At 37.2% G+C, this 18666-nt stretch overlaps 1 protein-coding gene across 3 annotated transcripts in view; it reads right to left on the minus strand.

Moving 5' to 3' along the window:
* LOC145246794 (telomerase protein component 1-like) overlaps nucleotides 1–18666 on the minus strand; it is a 715591-nt gene that overhangs the window by 183036 nt on the left and 513889 nt on the right. For all 3 annotated transcript variants that reach the window (XM_080108593.1, XM_080108592.1, XM_080108594.1), the window contains one exon: nucleotides 10941–11069. In XM_080108593.1, the coding sequence (XP_079964719.1) occupies nucleotides 10941–11069 (129 nt within the window). The remainder of the gene's footprint in view (nucleotides 1–10940; nucleotides 11070–18666) is intronic.

The raw sequence follows: 18666 nt of genomic DNA on the forward strand, positions 1-18666 counted from the left end.
ATGTGTCAATTTTATGTTGAGAAAGAAATAAAAGAAAATGCATATGTGTCGATAAGAAAAGAAAAATGAATCGGTATTTGAAATGTTAAACTAGAAAGAAATAAAAGGAATTTGTGTCGATTTAAGTAGAAAATAAGAGGGAGAAAAAAAGAAAAAATGTAAATTGTGACAATATCGTTGTTTAGAAAACTGGGAGATGCTTTGACTAAACTAACTAAAAACAAAACTGCGAGGCTGAGATTCAAAGCGTTTCTTTTTCGGGGGGGGGGGGTTAATCAGTAAATATTTTTCGGGATTGTTTGCAAGTTGAATTTCCCGGCTTTATTGAAAACAAAAACAAAAAAGAGAAACAAAGGGCGCGTCTTGTTAATAGAACAGAGAATAGTCTCGGTCTTGGAATTAGCTTTTTGTATTTTTTTTTGTGTTTTGTCTTTTCATTAATGGACTGTGAACTGTTTTATTCCATGTACAATGTATGTAAATGCATTTGAAAATTGGAAATGTAAGTTTGTGATGTATTTATATATGTATTTGCTTTTTTGGAAGGTGGCGCGGGCGCGCTGGATATAAATTAGATTAAAAATAACAGCTAGACAGTAACTAGGAAAAAGACAGTAATATAGTTAGGAAAATTTGAGGGTCAGCATATAATAGAGGTTACTAGAGATAAGGGACCGTTGGTGGAAAATTATTTTATCATTTTTAAGGAGTGATTTATGATTTTTTTTTTTTAGGATTGTCTTTTGGTCTTGAGTAGAAAGGAATATAGAGCCGGTTTCAAGAATAGAAAATCCGTTTTTTCCATGTAGCTATGGGCTGGAAAACGCTGGTTGTAGCTGTGACTAAAGGAGAGCAAAAACTAGTAAAAGGATGCAGATGGAGCCGCCACTGTGGGCTTCAGCTGGTTGCAAAAATGCACAACATTAGGGGTGAGAGAACACTTCTCTAACACTGACTATTGTTAGCGGACAGTAATAATGGCAAAAGTTACATTCTTATGTAGCTATCAGCAGTTGATGAAATTATTGAAACGATATAAGATAGAAATATATATTATGCCTTTATAAACATAACTAGGACTCTGGTATTATTGTTTCAAAAGCACAAGGTAAGCGAGACAAACTTGATAATTTTTAAAAGAAAAAACATTTCATAAGTGCTATATTCTCAAAATGCAATGTACATCTTACTCAAAAAATTACTCAGCCTCCAAGCAGGACCTGAACTTGGAACATGTGCCCTTCATGGTGTTCTTCAAGATGCCTGACAATCAGGTCTCAGACAGCTACTTCTGGATTTTCTTGACATTTTGTGACATGAAGTTGAGTACTACTGCCACTTGTATGGATTTCTCACAGCAACTCTCTACACCAATAAGTTGTGAATTTGTAATTTTTTTCTTTTCTAGACGCAAGTGCTAATATTATATTTCAGTTTTTAATCTTTATCTTTATTTCATTGTTTTATTAATTGTGTAAATGGCTTTCTCGTGCAAAAATGTGCCGATTCTATCTGGCAGGTTCATTTTAAATAGAGCATAAATAGATTCTGAAAATGCTGTTCTCTTACCACCCCCTTCCACACCTTACTACTTATAAAAGAATATGCTTGTCCAAGTAGCGAGCTATATCACGTGATGACCGTTTCTTTTCAAAAAGGAAACGCTAAAGTTTATTTCAAACAAAACCAATTCTTATTTGCAGTCACGAAGGAGGTATTCAAGCAGATAAGTTGTGAATTTGTAATTTCTTTTTTCTTTTTTAGATGCAAGTGCTAATATTATATTTATTTCGGTTTTTAATCCTTATCTTTATTTCATTGTTTTATTAATTGTGTAATTGTTATGGGGTTAAATGATAAGAACGAAGGCACACAGGACTTTTAGAGAAAACACATGTATTCACATATATTACAGGCAAAAGCAGGTTGAGCAATATCATTGCTCAACGGTAGGGCGTTTGCACACGATCTCCGTGGCCGCGTGCCAATTGACTGCTGATACCGGAAGTGACGTCACCAGAGGCAGTGACATCATGAGATAGTCCATTAATCCCATGGAGGGGCGTCTCCAACAGTCCTCTCCCAAGTTTTTTGTCCGTAAAATCTGTCAGTACCTCTTCCTTTTAGTGTTTACCATGAATGGCTCGGTAACCTTTCTCTTACGGAATGACCGCCATAGTTCAGGTGTTGGTTGAGGAGGTTCAAGATCAAAAGTTTCGAAGACAGTGTCTATCGGCTCATCTTCCAATGGTGGACTGTCGCTGGTTTCAACTGATCGACATCTTGTAACGTGCATCCAGGAGATAAGAGCCCGCGTGTTTGCATGTTGTGTGGGTACGTGGGAGAGACGGACGAGGGGAAAAGACTTACCTCGAGACCAGCTCAGCGTTACCGACCAAAAATAGAAAAGAAAGACCAAGATGGCGGCCACCGTCTTTTGTAAAGTATGATGTCTCGCAAAGTCACACGAATTCTTGCAATATGCAAATTTAGCCGGCCTAGAACGACGATAAAAGCGGGGGATGAAAAAGACGTGGGAGAGCGAGGATTGAGTTGGCCGGGGAATCGTGTGGTTGTTGCTTCTTGTGCCGTGTGAGGATATTTTACCGTTGTTGGAGTCCGTGCAGAACTGGTGTATAATGGTTATTGAATTGCTGCAACATTTATAACATCTTTTCCTGAACTTACCGTGTTAAAGAGAGAGTCGGGCGCCATCTTGAATTTTTCCTTATACATCTACAGAGGGCGCAGTAATTCTTTTTTTTTTTAAGGACTTTCCTTACACATTTTTGTTACACATCTTAATTGGTTCTGGTGACGTTTGTGGGTATATGTTGGTCCTTTGATGATATATACCATGTCACCGACTCTCTTAGTAATTGTACCCACCTCCCAGAATGATGTGTTGTTTTTATAACTTTTGAAAAACACTCTTTCACCTGATCTGAAACGTTTACTGGGTACATAAGTGGTCACTAGTGGCCTTGGCTGTTTGGGTAAGAGCTTGTCAGAAATTCTTGCTTTTGCTTGGGCAATTCTTTTGGCGTGGGTTTTTTCGCTTCCAGCTTTGCAGTTTCAGTTTTTTTTTTTTTTTTGGCTCCTTTGGCAGATTCCATTGAAGCTTTTTTTTTTTTCGATTTTTCTGTTGCTGCAAGTGAGACGTTTCGTTTCTTCTTGAAAACGGGCAGAGTGTTTTCTTTTAGTGTGAATCTTGCTATAGCCTTTGTACATTTTCCTCGTCCTGGTGAGAATACTTCTGCAAATTCCACTTTTAACTCGTTCTTCAGTTGTTGCACTTCCGTAGACGAGTCTTCTACCCTATGACAGAATTCATTCATAGGTTGGTCCTACAATTCAAATTGTTCCATCCAATCAGTATCGAACAGGTTTTCGGATGTCCTATGTACATACACTTTCACTTTTTTAGTAACACCATTTAAGGTCACCGGGAGTGTGAGCTCTCCCTCAAATTCCACTTTATCGCCTGTCACAGCTCGAGCTGATTTGTTCATCTTCCACATGCATGGTTGGTTTCCTTAGCCTGTTCCACGTCTTAACGTTAATGATGGACAGATCTGGAATCCAATTGTAGATGTACAGTTTTATTTGCGATGCAATATTGACATATTTGCATCGATTCTTATCCAGATCCAAGTCAGATCTAGTCCGTCAGATGCTGTTCTTCACCTTGTTCTTCCTGTACTAGGTCGCTTTGTGGCCCTTCCTGCCACATTCCTTGCAGCACTTATCTTTGTAAAAACATTGACCAATGTTTCCTGCTGCAGCGATAGCACGGGCTTGTGGGGGATCTGGATCTTGTGACTAGGTCGTACTTATTAGGTGTAGCCTGAGTTTTCTTACTTCCAGCTTTGTTTTTTCGGGGTGAGTATTTTTCTGGTCTGAAGGTCGTCCTTCTAATGCATGTTGCGCCTGACTCCATGACGTGTCTCGAGTTGTTCCTTACGCAAACTACCCATTGACAATCCTCGGCCAACTTCTGGAGGGTGAGGCCCTGTTCGCTCTCAAGTCTAGAGAGAACACGTCATCTAATTTTTTAATGAGACTAGACCCTGCACAAAAATTAAACACTTGAATCATCTGCTGATAGGTCAGATAGACGGAAATCATTGCAGTGTTTATTTACCACGGATGCGAAGGTAAGGTAATCATCATTGTCGCTTTTTTGCAGGTCCAAGCACTTCCATCTTCTATGAAACAGCATAGAATTCGGGTTGAACAGTTTGGATAAAAGTTTGACCGCTTCAGAAAATTCCAATTCACTCGTCTTCCTGGGGAGAATATAATCCACAAAATTGCTATGTTTTGTGGTCTCTAATTTCCTCAAAAGTAGGCGAAATTTCTTAGCATTGCTCCACTCTTGACACTCCACGATGAATAGATCCTCATATCTCTGATAGAAAGCGTCAAATGTCCCATCCACCTCTGGTTGGTAGTTGAACTTTTCGGTAGTGTTCCAATGTTCCATATTGTACTTTGGCAAAAAGCAAAAATGTCGTCCCTGTGTTCCGTTCTATCGAATATTTTTAACAATAGCTCTTCTTGTCTCTGTTGTTGAAGTCGCATTCTCTCCTCCAACGCTTGTTGCCTCTCTTGAAATTGTAACTGGAACTATTTATCACGTTCTTTTAAATTTTCCTCTGCTGCTGGTCCATTTGGGCTTTGATTAGCGGTATTAATACTGCTTTAACCTGTTCCATTTTGTAATGGGTTTTCCAAGCACACACAAAAAAAATTTATTTTCGTTTTTGACTGGAGAAGAGAAATAAAATATTATTAATAAAGAAAAAAGAAAATGTCCTTTCTTTGAGTGTGTGCATATGAAGAGGGAACAATGTATCCCTTACTTCTTGGTAAAAAACCTTAGAGATAACCCAATATGAGGGTGGATAATTCTTTTTTTTTTTTTACTTGCGAAACAAAACAAAAAAATGTACTGTGATACAATACAGTTGCAAAAGAATAAAAATACTTTTGGAATTGTCTGCAGTTAAACAAAATGGCTGTTTTTATGTGGGGGGGGGGGTCCACGTGGAAGAAAAAAAAGTTTTTCACTTTAGAACCGACAGTTAAAAATAGAATATTTCAGAAAATTCCATTCAATGAAAAAGTATCTTTCTTTTTGTCCAAGTTTATCGAAAAGGAAAAAAAAACATTTCTCTCCCGTTAAAATATTGCATAAAGCTAGCAGCACAAAACAAAGGCAAAGAAAACTTTTCACTACATTAAAAATAATGTTCAAATTTGCATGCGTATAAACAGTTGACAGTTTATAATAGAATTGTTCTTGTGGTGAAAATTGGGTCAATATTTTTCTCTTTTTGTTTGTTTCTTCTTTTAATAGGCAACCAAATTAATTTTTAAACATTACAAAAATGCGTTTCGTACAGTTCTTTTCAATTTAAATATAGAGACAAAAAGATTCCTTACAATTGCGTCGATAACTTTGCATTGTGTTTGTTTCTGTTTTTTTTTTTTTGCTTTTGTTTTTATAACGTAATTGCCAGCCGACTTCTTAGCTTGTAAATCCGAAGTTCTTTTGAAGTCAATTAGAATTTTGTGTTTTGTTTTTTTTTTTTAGTTAACCAGTGTGAAAGTCGAATCTGAAGTCGCCAGGTGTTATGGGGTTAAATGGTAATAAGATCGAAGGAACACAGAACTTTTAGGGAAAAGCATGTATTTACATAGATTACAGGCAAAAGCAGGTTGAGCAATACCATTGCCCAACGGTAGAGCATTTGCACATGACCTCCGTGGCCATGTGCCAATCTCTGACTGCTGGGCACCGATACTAGATACCGGAGTGATGTCACCAGAGGAAGTGACGTCATGAGATAGTCCATTAATCTCATGGGGGGACGTCTCCAATAGTAATAGGTTTCTCATGCAAAAATGTGTTGATTATATCTGGCAAGTTCATTTTGAATATATATTATTGTTTTTCTTTTTTATATAATAGATTTTTCTCGTCCATAAATGTTTATTTTATTTTCCAAGTTGATAGCATAAATAGATTAGGCAACTGTATTCATTTTCAGTTAGTGAGAAATCTTTCACAATACCTTCCCTTAAACACGCCAAATGAGCTTTTATTAAGTAAAGTACCTAATGCTTTATTTTTTCTTTTTTATTTTTTTTAATGGAGAGTAGACAATGCACTGTGGATGTGTTATCGGCAGCTCCTGTTACTCTCGCTTCTCTTTATTTGTCACTCAGTCCTCATTTTTTAATGAGTGATTTTTTCTGACAAAAAGAGAAGAAAAAGCTGTATTCTAGGTTGGCAGTATTTTGCGCGAACAGTTGGCAGAGTTGGTGGAAATTTTCTGTTTCTATGTCTATCCTTGTGGCCATGTCACTAGTAAGGGTGCTGGAGGTAAACGTTTTATCTGAGCTGACGTTATCCACCTGATAGTCAGGGACCCGAACCTTGGATTAAGCACTAAGGAGGCTGTCCAATCAGCACGTGCAAAGTACTGGGGCTGCTGTATTGCCATTTGGTGAATGGATTCTGGACCATGCAGTAGCTTCTGGTGGGGCCTCTCGATGCCATATTAATGGGTAATTGTTACAGCTTTACCTTTTCATGTGCTAAAAAAAAATATATATATTTCATTTCTATTTCTCTCTTACTTTCCCTCTCTGCCTTGCTTTAAGCAAGTCTATCGACCTAGTCCACAAATTCAAAAACTCCATCATGAAAAGTTCCAAGAAAAAATACACGATTAAACCCGGTTCTCCAACATCTAACGTAGACCTCCACTACCTTGTCTCTTTCTCTAACATCAGGGGTCTACGTTCTAACCTTCCAGAGGTTGAAACCCAATTACAGGAGACTACACCAGACATATTATTCCTAAGTGAAACTGGCATTGGACAGACTATTTCCCTAGATGAGTTTGTAATTAAAGGATACTCTAATTTAACTTCCAAACCTGACCCCCACGATCGCCATGGGCATGGAATATGTGCTTATATTAAAGACCACTTTCTATGTGGTAGGGACATCTCCAGAGAAGATCCTAACTTACCCTATATGCGCTTCCGGGTTGCACTTGCTACAACTACTGCGCTTATATTTGCTCTCTATTGCCCCCACGACAGCGGAGTTACTATCTTTAAAAGCATTTCTGAGAAAATTGACCAAGTCCTATCTGCTTATCCTTCAGCTAATATTCATGCCTTTGGAGACTTCAATGTTCACAATGTGGAATGGTTAACTCGCTCCAACAAGACTGATGATGAGAGGAGGTTTGTCAGGATTTCTCCATTGTTTATGACCTCATTCAGATTGTTCATGAACCCACCCGTGTGCATGATACTGACGGCCAGTATGCAAGTCTCCAAGACCTTTTTCTCACAACTTGCCCCGAACTATGTTCAGTGTCCGTTCTGGCTCCACTTGGATCTTCCAACCACTCTGTTGTATCTGTTGTATAAATGAAATGTAATAAGTCCTCAGATGTACCTCTCCATCGTACAGTATATCGATACTCTATGGCTGACTGGGATAGCTTCTGTACATTTATATCAGATCTACGTCTGCGTTCCATGTTCAAAAAGGATGTGTCCTCTCCAGTATCAGACCTGACGGAATGGTTAATTGTAGGTATAGACCGTTTCATACCCTTAAAAAAGTTCCAGCAAAAACCTAATAGCCAGCCATGGTTCTCTCCAAAATATGCTGCTGCAATGGCGCACAGAAATCACCTTTTCCATTGCTTCCAATATAATAGATGTACTGAGACTAAAGCTGCTTTCAGACTGCCACCAACTACTGTAAAAAAGTAATAAAGAATGCAAGAGAGTTGTATGCTCAGTCCATCAAGTCCAAAGTAGCTGAGCAGCGGCTTGGTTCCCACCAGTTTTGGCAAATAGCAAACAGAATCCTGAACAGAAGCGTGTGCTCTATTACAACTATCATCAATGGACCTGAGGTAATCTCGTCAGCATCAGACAAAGCCAAACTCTTTGCCAAGAACTTTGCAGCTAATTCTACCCTTTGCGACCAAGGCTGCCAACCCCCAATATTTCCTCCTGTATCAGAAAACATGCTATGTGATATACAAATATCTGTACGTGATGTTGCCAAGCTAATCAAAAACCTTGATTCCAGCCCTGGCAGTATTCCAATTATAGTACTCAAAAGACTTCAACCAGAACTAGCGCATATACTTACAAAACTGTTTAAACGTTGTCTTAAGGAGAATTGCTTCCCATCACCCTCGAAAATCAGCATGCCCTGTATTTAAGAATTCAGGTGATTGCTCATCTCCCTTTCAGTACAAGCCAATAAATCACCTGTGCATCATGAGTAAGTTGCTGGAATCTGTGTTAAATAGTGAAATAGTCAACCACCTAAGCAGAAATAACCTTCTTAGTGACATGCAATAAGGTTTCCCTTCTGCTAGATCGACGGCAGATATACTAACGGTTATATCTCATAGGATTAGCGAATCTCTCTACAAAGGTTTCCTTTCTAGGGCAATTGCTCTTGACATATCAAAGGCCTTTGATACGGTATGGCATAAAGGCCTACTTCACAAGATCTCCAGCTATGGTATAGCTGGAAATGTCTTCTCAATTACTAAATCATTTCTCATTGATAGATTCATAAGAGTAGCGGTTGATGGTCAGAATTCAGAAGCTCTCAGTATTAATGCTGGAGTCCGTCAAGGGTCCATCCTGAGCCCAACTTTCTTCTTGATCTACATTAATGATCTTCCAAATCACATCCTTACATCATTCATAGGCATTTATGCTGATGACACTACTATCTATGGTAGCACATCTAAGACTGTAAATGACGAAGTTCTCTCTGATTCTCTCTCTTCTGATCTTGAGCAAGTGGTACAATGAGGAAAGAGGTGGCTTGTTACTTTTAATGCATCTAAAGCAAAGCTTTTATCTTTATATCATCAACGCTCTGATCCCCATCTGGCATCAATTGAAATGAATGGCTCATCTTAGGGAGGCCTCCTGTTTTGACAGGCTTCTTTTTTTTTTTTTCTTTTTTTTTTATTACATTTTCACCCCAAACAAGGCACATCGCCCCTTTGATGTAGGGGGCTACTATCAGGGACATAAGCTACAGGGGTACTATGTAGGGAGTTGGGCAGCAAGATGTCGGTTCACGTTACACTTGAACTTCTGCATGTCAATACAGTTGGGGAAGCAGGGTCCCGGAAGGGAATTCTAAAGTCCAGCGGTTATGGGGAAAAAACTATCAGAGTAGAAGGCTCTCTTACATCCAGGGATCTCTACTGTGAAAGGGTGGGATTTAGCTGCTTGTCGGGTTTGTTGGGGGTATTTACGTCGAGGGGGTACAAGTGCTTGCAGTTCGTCAGAGCATTCACCATTAAAGTACTTGTAGAACAGGCAGAGGGAAGCAACATTTCGTCAGGGATTGACCTTTACTCCTGATTTGGAATGGAACACATACAATTAATCTGTTGCCAAGGCCGCAGGAAAAATGGTGGGATCCTTCAATCGATCGAGTAGATATCTCACTGCTGATGTAATTCTCTATCTAAGAGCCAGGTACGTCCAAGGATGGAGTACTGTTGCGACATTTGGGCAGGAGATGCTAGAAATTACTTATCCTGCCTTGATAGAGTTCAAAATAGACTTCGTAGCCTTGTAGGGGATGTCCTTTTCTATTCCCTGCAACCTCTTTCTCACAGAAGAGATGTTGCGAGTTTGTCTCTGCTTTATCGTTATTTTCATGGCAAGTGCTCGACTGAGCTCCAGTCTATGGTCCCCCCTAACCAAACCTTACAAGAAACACCCGTCTAGCAGAAAACACTATCAATAATTTCCCCACTCTTTATCTGTGCCTAAACCTAAACGTAGATTCCATCAACAAAGCTTCTTTCTTAGAACTGCACGCATATGGAATTGTCTTCCATTTTCCTGCTTTCCAGCTGACTACAATATGGTTGTCTTCAAGTCTAACGTAAACAAGTTTTTGATGAACCGTTCCATATAAGTTAACAAATTTACCGAATTTCTATTATTAACAATTATTTTATTGCCCAATTGTCTACTGTACACTCTTTAACCCTTATTCTCGAGTGGCCTCATGGCCTTGATAAGTGGTAATGCCTTTGTAAAAAAATTAAAAAAACAGCACTTAAGAACAGTGGATAGTTATTTAATATAATCATCTAAATTAAGTCCGTGTCTCTTTTTAAAGACGTGGGGACATATATGAGGCCTTTGCTGGAAACACACACAAAGATCAACACAGTTTAACGGAACTTGATTTTCGTAGCCTGCAGGACTTTGTGCAGATTGTAGGGTAGTCATCCGTGGTTCTGCATATTGGAAGAATTTCTGCCAGGTCTAGTTGGCCAATATGCAGTATTACCAGAGCATCCTCAACTGAGTGTTTGGCCTTGTTAAAAAGTTTCTTTTGTAAGTCGTTCTCTTATATCAGTGAGTAGTTCTTTTGTTTCCTGATGAATTTTGAACACCTTTTCCATTGTAATTCTCCAACTCACGCTTCACAGAAGTGCAGTTAAGATTTATGAACTTTTAAACTAGCAGAAATCAAGATGATGCAGGTCTGTCTCTTCCAATATTCTGGTGCTTTTTCCAGCTCTCAAGTCCAACAATAGTAAACAGAAACAGCCTTACTTGAATAATTCAAATGTTTCTAAAATATATCATATAACATTATTAAATTGATCCTAAACAACCTTCTGACAAGAAATTTTCTTTGATTTTTATGTTTATATATGTTATTGATTGTAATTTTATTTACAAATCAGAATTTTCTCTGCCGTTTGAAATTAAGAAGGCTTATTTTGAAATGTTGTTCACTCTAAGAAAAAAATTTAGAGGTAGTGATCATGATTATTGTTGATGGCAATAGTGAATACTAATGTGCATATCTTTTGTCAATTATAACAATAAATACTTACCAAGTTTGAACAAGAGTTTGACCATTTGCAGTCTGTGATCCAATCATTATGACAGTGCATGAGGGTTTTAATTGGATTAAGTTTGTCTTTATTTAGAGCAAAAACACTCAGATCCCAAATTGCAATATTCTGGAAAAAATAGAAAGCAATCACAAAAAGTTGATCAAATATCTTCAAAAATCTTCACGTGTGCAACAGATCAGAAAAAAAGAGACTGCGTTTAGCGACATAAATTTGACACCCAGAACAATTTCCACTGCTTGGGCTAAAAACACTGACCATCTTTTTATGTACAAATGATTCCATTTATTAAATTTTATAATTAAACAGTCAAAGCCATTATTTACAAAACTAGTTTAATTACAACAATGAATTGAATCATGAATAAATCATGTGTAAAATAAAAAGTTACACAAATGGCAAACACCTAGGAATTTGTGGTGCATGCAGTCAAAACTGCACACACTGCAAAATTAGATATTGAAAGCAATTAAAATACAAATAAATATACAATAAAAACCAACAACTGTCCTCATTTTTATTTTAAAGAATCAAAAGCTTATCACCAAGAGATGTGCAGGACAAAATCACAAACAACATTCTTGTGATTTCTACATAAAGTTGTTACATTTGCACTTTTCATGTTTATAAACATAATGTTCATAAATAGATTGGAATCATTGCTGACTAGTAACTAATATGATATTAATTTATAGAGGTAAAGGAGACAAGTTATTTTATGGCAGCAGTCATAGCATTTCACTCCTGGCTGGTTTTGAAGTGGTTCTGATCAATGTACACTCCTGAACAAAAAAATAGGCCAAGAGTGAAAGATGGAAGAAATCGACTTTTCAATATTTTCCATGAATTTTTGGTAATTTTAACTGAAAATTTCTATTTTGCAGATCATTACTATTATCTATATATCTATAAAGGTGAACGTGTCTGTCTGTCTGTCTGTCTGTGTACATTTCCCTACGCAATAACTCTGTCAATTTTTAGTCTATAGACTCGAAATTTGAAATACCGGGTACTGAGATTTGGGAAAATCGATGTGACGGGTGTCAACCAGAAATTTGGCTGTTAAGGGGTCAAATTTCAACGATTTGACCTTTAAGAACTCTACCAAACTCCTCCGACAATTTTGGGTCTAGACACTTGAAATTTTAGATATAGGTTCCTTGAACCTGGATCTAACTTAATAAAGTGATTTGAGCCCGAAACTATAAATTTTAAGGGGTCATAATAGGGGTCAAATTAAAAAAAAATTTACTCTTTTTTTTTTTTTTTTTGCTCAGCATACACCTCCAAACACCCGGGCAACGCCGGGCTGAAATGCTAGTAGCATATAATAATAAGTGGAAAAATTAATCCTAAAAATGGTAGAACTGCATCTTGATGAGGATATAAAAAAACCGAATTGCAGGATTAAGGCAGTCCAAAATTACTTACAACCAGATATTTGATATTTTAAGAAAAGAAAAAGTGAAAACATCTCTTTCTGTAGTGAAGCGAATTGGTCAAAGATTCAAAGTCGCCCTAGAGCATTCATTTTGAAGGAGGACCACAGGCTTAAATTAACTGTTTTGAAGGATTGAAAGAAAACTTATGTTGACCATAGCAAAGAATTCAAAACAGGGGATGGAAATTCTCTTTCTAGATATACAATATCTAGACGAATGAAAGAAATGGGATTTTTTCTAAAAGGTGTGCAAAGAAGCCATTTTTATCTTAGAAGAACATCAATAATAGAAAGAGATTTTTCTCGTGTTATGGCAAGAAAGATACAGACTGGTTCAGGAATGTTTCCTGGTCAGATGAATCAAGATTTTGTCTTGTTAGTGATGCTCCCGATGCTCCCGAATGGTGCAATCGAAATCGAAGAACTGGAGTAAGATTTTCACCAAGTTGCATAAAAATGACAGTTAAACACCAACATGGAGGGATAATGATATGGGGAACTTTTACTGCAGCAGGAGTTGGGGAACTTATTAGATGTGAGAAGTCAATCAATGCAAAGGAATACATTCGAATATTAGAAACAGGACTGTTACCAAGTATCCAGAAGCTGGGAATATCTCAGAACATTATTTTTCAACATGATAATACCCCTGCATACACTGCTAAAGTCACAAAAAATGGTTTTCTGATAATTCAATTAATGTGAGATTTTGGCCAGGTCAAAGCCAAATCGAGAATATTTGGTCCATAATATCTCGTGCATTGGATGGAAGAACTTTTTCGAATGATGATAAACTGTCAGAAACTGTGCAGTGCAAATGGAATAGCATCTCTTCTTCACGGTGTTCCACTTTGGTTGAGGGCATGTCTAAAAGGATTGATCTTATAAAGAAATCAAAAGGGAATGCGATTCCATCCTAAGCATTTATTAAAGTAAATGTCTTGTTCTGTGTTATTAGTCTCCATTAAGTTTCCTTGTTCAATGGTTCTTTGTTCAATATAGCTTTTAGTGCGATAAAATGTATAAAATTTGTTTGGCCCATTTTTTTTGCTCACGAGTGTAGTGTTATGACAAGCTAGTATATACCATGTAAGAAGCATTGTTGATTCTATATATATGCATCAGACTACAAGATGAAGTGTGGTTGAGTGGCCAAATTGTCAATTTTGATATCTTAAAAATTCAAAATGTAAAACTTAACGCTTTTGAAATAGTTATGGACAGTAAATGATTCTGACTCACGTGGCATAATAGAGTATTCACTAATGGACCATGAGATTGGGGTTGAATTCTCGCTAACGCCATATCAAAGACGCCATGATATAATTGATGCCTCTTTCCTAAACAACCACCATTACTAGCTGAGGGTGCAGCAATCCAGGTGAAGGAGTAACGTCCTCCCCTACACATCGAGATAGCAGCTAATGAAAAGTGATTCTTCAGATCTCAACTATGATTGATCCATTGATTAAAAAAATAGTTCATATATTTATGAGCAGTGAATTAGTTTGATATGTGACATGTGGTTCCTGTCTTTGGTAGAGACCAATTTTGGACGAGTATAGCATTTTTTGTGTGTTGCCAAGAACCACACCAACAATTTATATAAAGTGCATATAAACATTGTGTTTTAGCAAAGAACATGCATATAAAAATGGAAACAAAACAATAAAAAGGTCACTAGGTAGCAATTGCTACTTAACTAAAAACAGTTTTGTGAATGAAAAATGGAGAAAAACGAAATTTTATAACAAAAGTTTTATAAGCATATAAAAGTAATTTTCAATAACAAAAATGTTTATTCATGCAAATTTGTGTTTGGTAAAGAAAGTTCAGTAGTCTTCAAATGGCTTAGAAATGCGTACGTCAATATGTTCAGAGTGTGAATATACATGAGCAAGTAATATATGTATATCAGTATTTGACAGCATGGCATTGTGTATGTGTGTGCGTTGGTTTAATTTTTTCTAGTTAGTGTGTGCGAATGGGTGCTAATTTATTTTCTGTTTGCCTGAGTTTTGCTAGTCTGTAAGAATTTGTGCTTATATGCAAGTCATTGAGTCCTTTTCACCTCTTTGCTGGCCAAAGGCATGGTGAAGGTTGGAGGTAGGCACTTTTAGGGTCTTTTGTGCATGTGTGGCTTAATATTCTGGAGAAAACTGATTTTGTTGACAAAGTCTTATAGAAATTTTTAACTTGGAGTTGGCTTACTATTTTCACTTTGAAGTGATTTTCGTTGGTTAAAAATACTCCACACGTTCATGTTAAAACTTCTTTGTTTTTGGAAGGGAAGATGAAGGTGAAGGTGAATCAAAAGTGGAGAAAGAAAAAGTGTAGCAATTAGAGTCATTTGCTTTTTAACGTCCATAGGAATCACATCTCGATTCAACAGATACAAGAAAATTATATTACACTGAATTTTAAAACAAAAACATTAAAACACTTTTTTGTGAGCAAAAACTGTTTTAAAATATCTCAAAAATAAAAAAAAATATTTAATCAATTAATTTTTAGGAAATAATTTATTCACTAAAAATGAGTAGTATTTATGAGAGGAAAAAGCTAATTTAGTTTTTATGTTCACATAAACATGAAATACTGCTAAAAAAATCTTTAAAATCTGCAAAAGTTTCCTATTTTTTATGTTTATTTAAAAAATGTCTCACCAGTTTTATATTGAGACATTTTTGATAAAGAAAATGGATGATACTAAATATTGATTTTATTTTTTTTTTCAATTCCTATTTCGTTATTTTTATTTCCCTTTTGGCTGAATCAGCCATGAACCAAAACTTGTTGGAAAACCGACCAATGACATTCATGAAGAAACGTTTGCTACTTTAAATGTGTATGAATAACTGCAGACAGGTTCGTTTGAAGAAGAAGAAGAAGAAGAAGAAGACGAACAAGAAGAAAGAGAAGAAGAAGAAGAAGAAGAAGGCTTGCTATTGCAAAAGCACGTGCTGGTCGTCCATCTAAAGAAAAACAGTCAATTCCAACTTGAGTAAATGCAGACAATAAATTGAAGGCAGTGGATTGGGAGAAAAACTGAAAGAGAAATCATCTGACGGTTAAAGTATGGGAATGATGAGGAACGTGTGAGAGAGATGCTGTACACATGTATAAAGAATTGAAAAAGACAGTGGATTATATGTATTTCGGTTTTGTCTAAGTTCTAAAAAGCATGAGATAAGATGTATATTCTATATTTGTAAAAAAATAGGTATTAAGGAGTGATAGTAAGGATACCCAGCTCGTTAGGATATGTTCTCTGGTCAGTATAACTTGGTATAAAGAGAACAAATGTTGAACGTTCATTCACTTTGTGTAAAGGAAAGCAAAAGATATGACTGACGCTATATTGTTTATAAAAAAATAAATCTAACATTAATCGAGGAGGGTTTTTGTTTCCTCCTATACTTCAGATGGAATTCAATTTTTTTCCGAAATTTTCTAATTTTTTCCTAACATTTAAATAATAATTTTAACTGAATATACATTCTATTATCGATCTTAATTGTTCTTAAGCTATTTACCAACAAATATACACACACGCATAAGTCTGAAGAATCCTAGAGTGGATGAAATGCGGAATATTCAGTGTAGCTTAATCGCCATATATTTTTTATAAATTACTATATATATACTGTATATATATATATATATATATTCAGATGGTAAAACTAATAAATGAAAGATTTTTTTTTTTTTTTTTTTTTCAGATTCTAAGTGAAATGTTTATCCTAACCTTATAGTCAGTGTATTCCCATATAAACTATTTTAATTTAATTTTTTTTTTTTCACCCAAAACAAGGCATATTGCCACTTTGTTGTAGGGGGCTACTATCAGGGACATGGGCATCAGGGGTACTGTGTAGGGAGTTGGGCAGCAAGATGTTGATTTACGTTGCACTTGAACTTCTGCATGTCAGTACAGTTGGGGAAGCAGGAACCCGGAAGGGAATTCCAAAGTTTAGCTGTCCTGGGGAAGAAACTACAGGAGTAGAAGGCTCTCTTACATCTAGGGATCTCTACTGTGAAAGGGTGGGATTTAGCTGCTTGTCGGGTTGTTGGGGATATTTACATCGAGGGGGTACAAGTGCTTGCAGTTCGTCAGAGAATTCACCGTTAAAGCACTTGTAGAACAGGCAGAGGGATGCAACATTTCGTCAATGGGACAGGGGCTGAAGTTTAGATGACAGTTCAGGACCTATAAGATTGGCGACTCTCTTTTGAACCTTGTCTAGGAACGAGAGACTAGTGGTAGATGCACCAGCCCAAATATGACAACAATACTCCATACATGGGCGAATGGTGGCCTTATAGAGGTATAGGATACTTTCGGGCATTAGTATCTTTCTAGCACGGTAGAGAGAGCCTACCTTCTTCGCAGCGGTCCTGGCGATACTCTCGATGTAATTGTTCCAACTCATGTTTCCTGAGAGTGTTAGGCCGAGGAGTTTAAAGGATGTACTTTCAGATAAAGAGTCATTGGCCATTGCTATTGGTGGTAGAGAAGGTTTCTTGTAATTATTGAAGGAAACGAGTTTTATCTTGGCAGCATTGAACGTGACCATCCATTTATGTCCCCATTCCACTACAGATCGGAAGTCATCCTCTAGTGCTCCTGCCATTTATTTAGATATGTGTTCATTTGTTTTCCTGCCGTGTCTGTTATAGAGTGTGATGTCATCAGCATATATACCCATCTCACAGGCAATTTTGTCAGGGAGGTCATTTATGAATATTAGGAACAACAGAGATACTAGGATAGACCCCTGAGGCACTCCCGCATTTATATCGTATTGTTTAGATGTACGACCGTCGAGGACAACCTGGATTTTTCTCTTATCTAAGAAGGATTTAATTATGTCATGTATTCTTCCAGTGATACCATATGATCTGATTTTCCTGAGAAGACCTTCATGCTATACCCTATCAAAAGCCTTAGAAATATCTAGAGCTAATGCTCTACCCTCCCCCGCTTTGTCCAGTGACTGGTATATACGTTCTGAGATTACAGTTAGGATGTCTGCTGTTGAACGGGATTTTCTAAATCCATATTGTTGGTCAGTCAGAAATTTAGCATCTGTAAAGTGATGGACTAGAGCTTGGTTAATACCAAGCTCTAGTCCATCACTTTACAGATGCTAAACTTTTGACTGACCAACAATTTTTGCCACAATATTTATAATTATAATATAATTATAATAATTATATTGTCTCAAATATTTTGGCGAAAAGTGAGAGGAGGCTAATGGGGCGATAATTTACTGGGTCAGTTCTTTCGCCAGAATTCTTGAAAACTGGTATTACAGAAGCAGTTTTCCAGCATGCAGGAAAGCAAAATTCATTAAGGTATTTGTTGTAAAGTTTGGAGAGAACTGGAGCTACTTCGGCAGAGCACTTTTTTAATAGCACAGCCGGGATGAGATCAGGTCCACATGCTTTTGCAGTGTCAAGATTTCTTATGATAGCATGCACCTGAGAAAGGGTGATTTTCAGATCGTCTAGTGTGGTGTCTGTCCACAAAGTAAAGTTAGGGAAGGGGTGGTTGGCAGGGTCCAGTGTGGAGTTGGAGGCAAACCGACTGGCAAGCATGTTAGCCTTCTCAGTTGCAGAGCAAACAACCTCATGATTGTTGGATAGTAGGGAGATTGTTGATTGCCAATTATTTACTACACAATTATTTACTACACTGTTGTAGATTTTCCAGAAGTCGTGGGTTCCTAATTTCTGTGCTTCGATGCGTTTTTTGGTGGTTTCAGTAAATTCTCTCTTAGCTGTCGCTATTTCTTTCTTACAGTTACTTCTGGCTTCTATATACTTCTGTCTGTTTGAACTGGACTTATGTTGGGTAAGTCTGCGGTACGCATGAGTGCGTGGTTCAGTGGGGGAAGACGTGGCTGGTTACCTTTAATGCATCTAAAACCAAACTCCTATCTTTACATCATCAACGCTCTGATCCACATCTGGCATCAATTGAAATGGATGGCTCTCATCTAGGAGAAGCCCCATGTTTTGACAGGCTTCTGGGCTTGACCTTTACTCCTGATCTGACATGGAACATGTACATCAAGTCTGTTGCCAAGGTCGCTGGAAAGATGGTGGGATCCTTCTACTGCTCCAGAAAATATCTCACTACTGATGCAATTCTCTGTCTATATAAAAGCCAAGTACGTCCAAGGATGGAATACTGCTGCCATATCTGGGCAGGAGCTGCTAAAAGCAGCCTATCCTGGCTTAACAGAGTACAAAATAGAC

This window comes from Euprymna scolopes, chromosome 24, assembly GCF_053919585.1.
Source record: "Euprymna scolopes isolate OS-2025 chromosome 24, ASM5391958v1, whole genome shotgun sequence".
Classification (NCBI taxonomy): Eukaryota; Metazoa; Mollusca; class Cephalopoda; order Sepiida; family Sepiolidae; genus Euprymna; species Euprymna scolopes.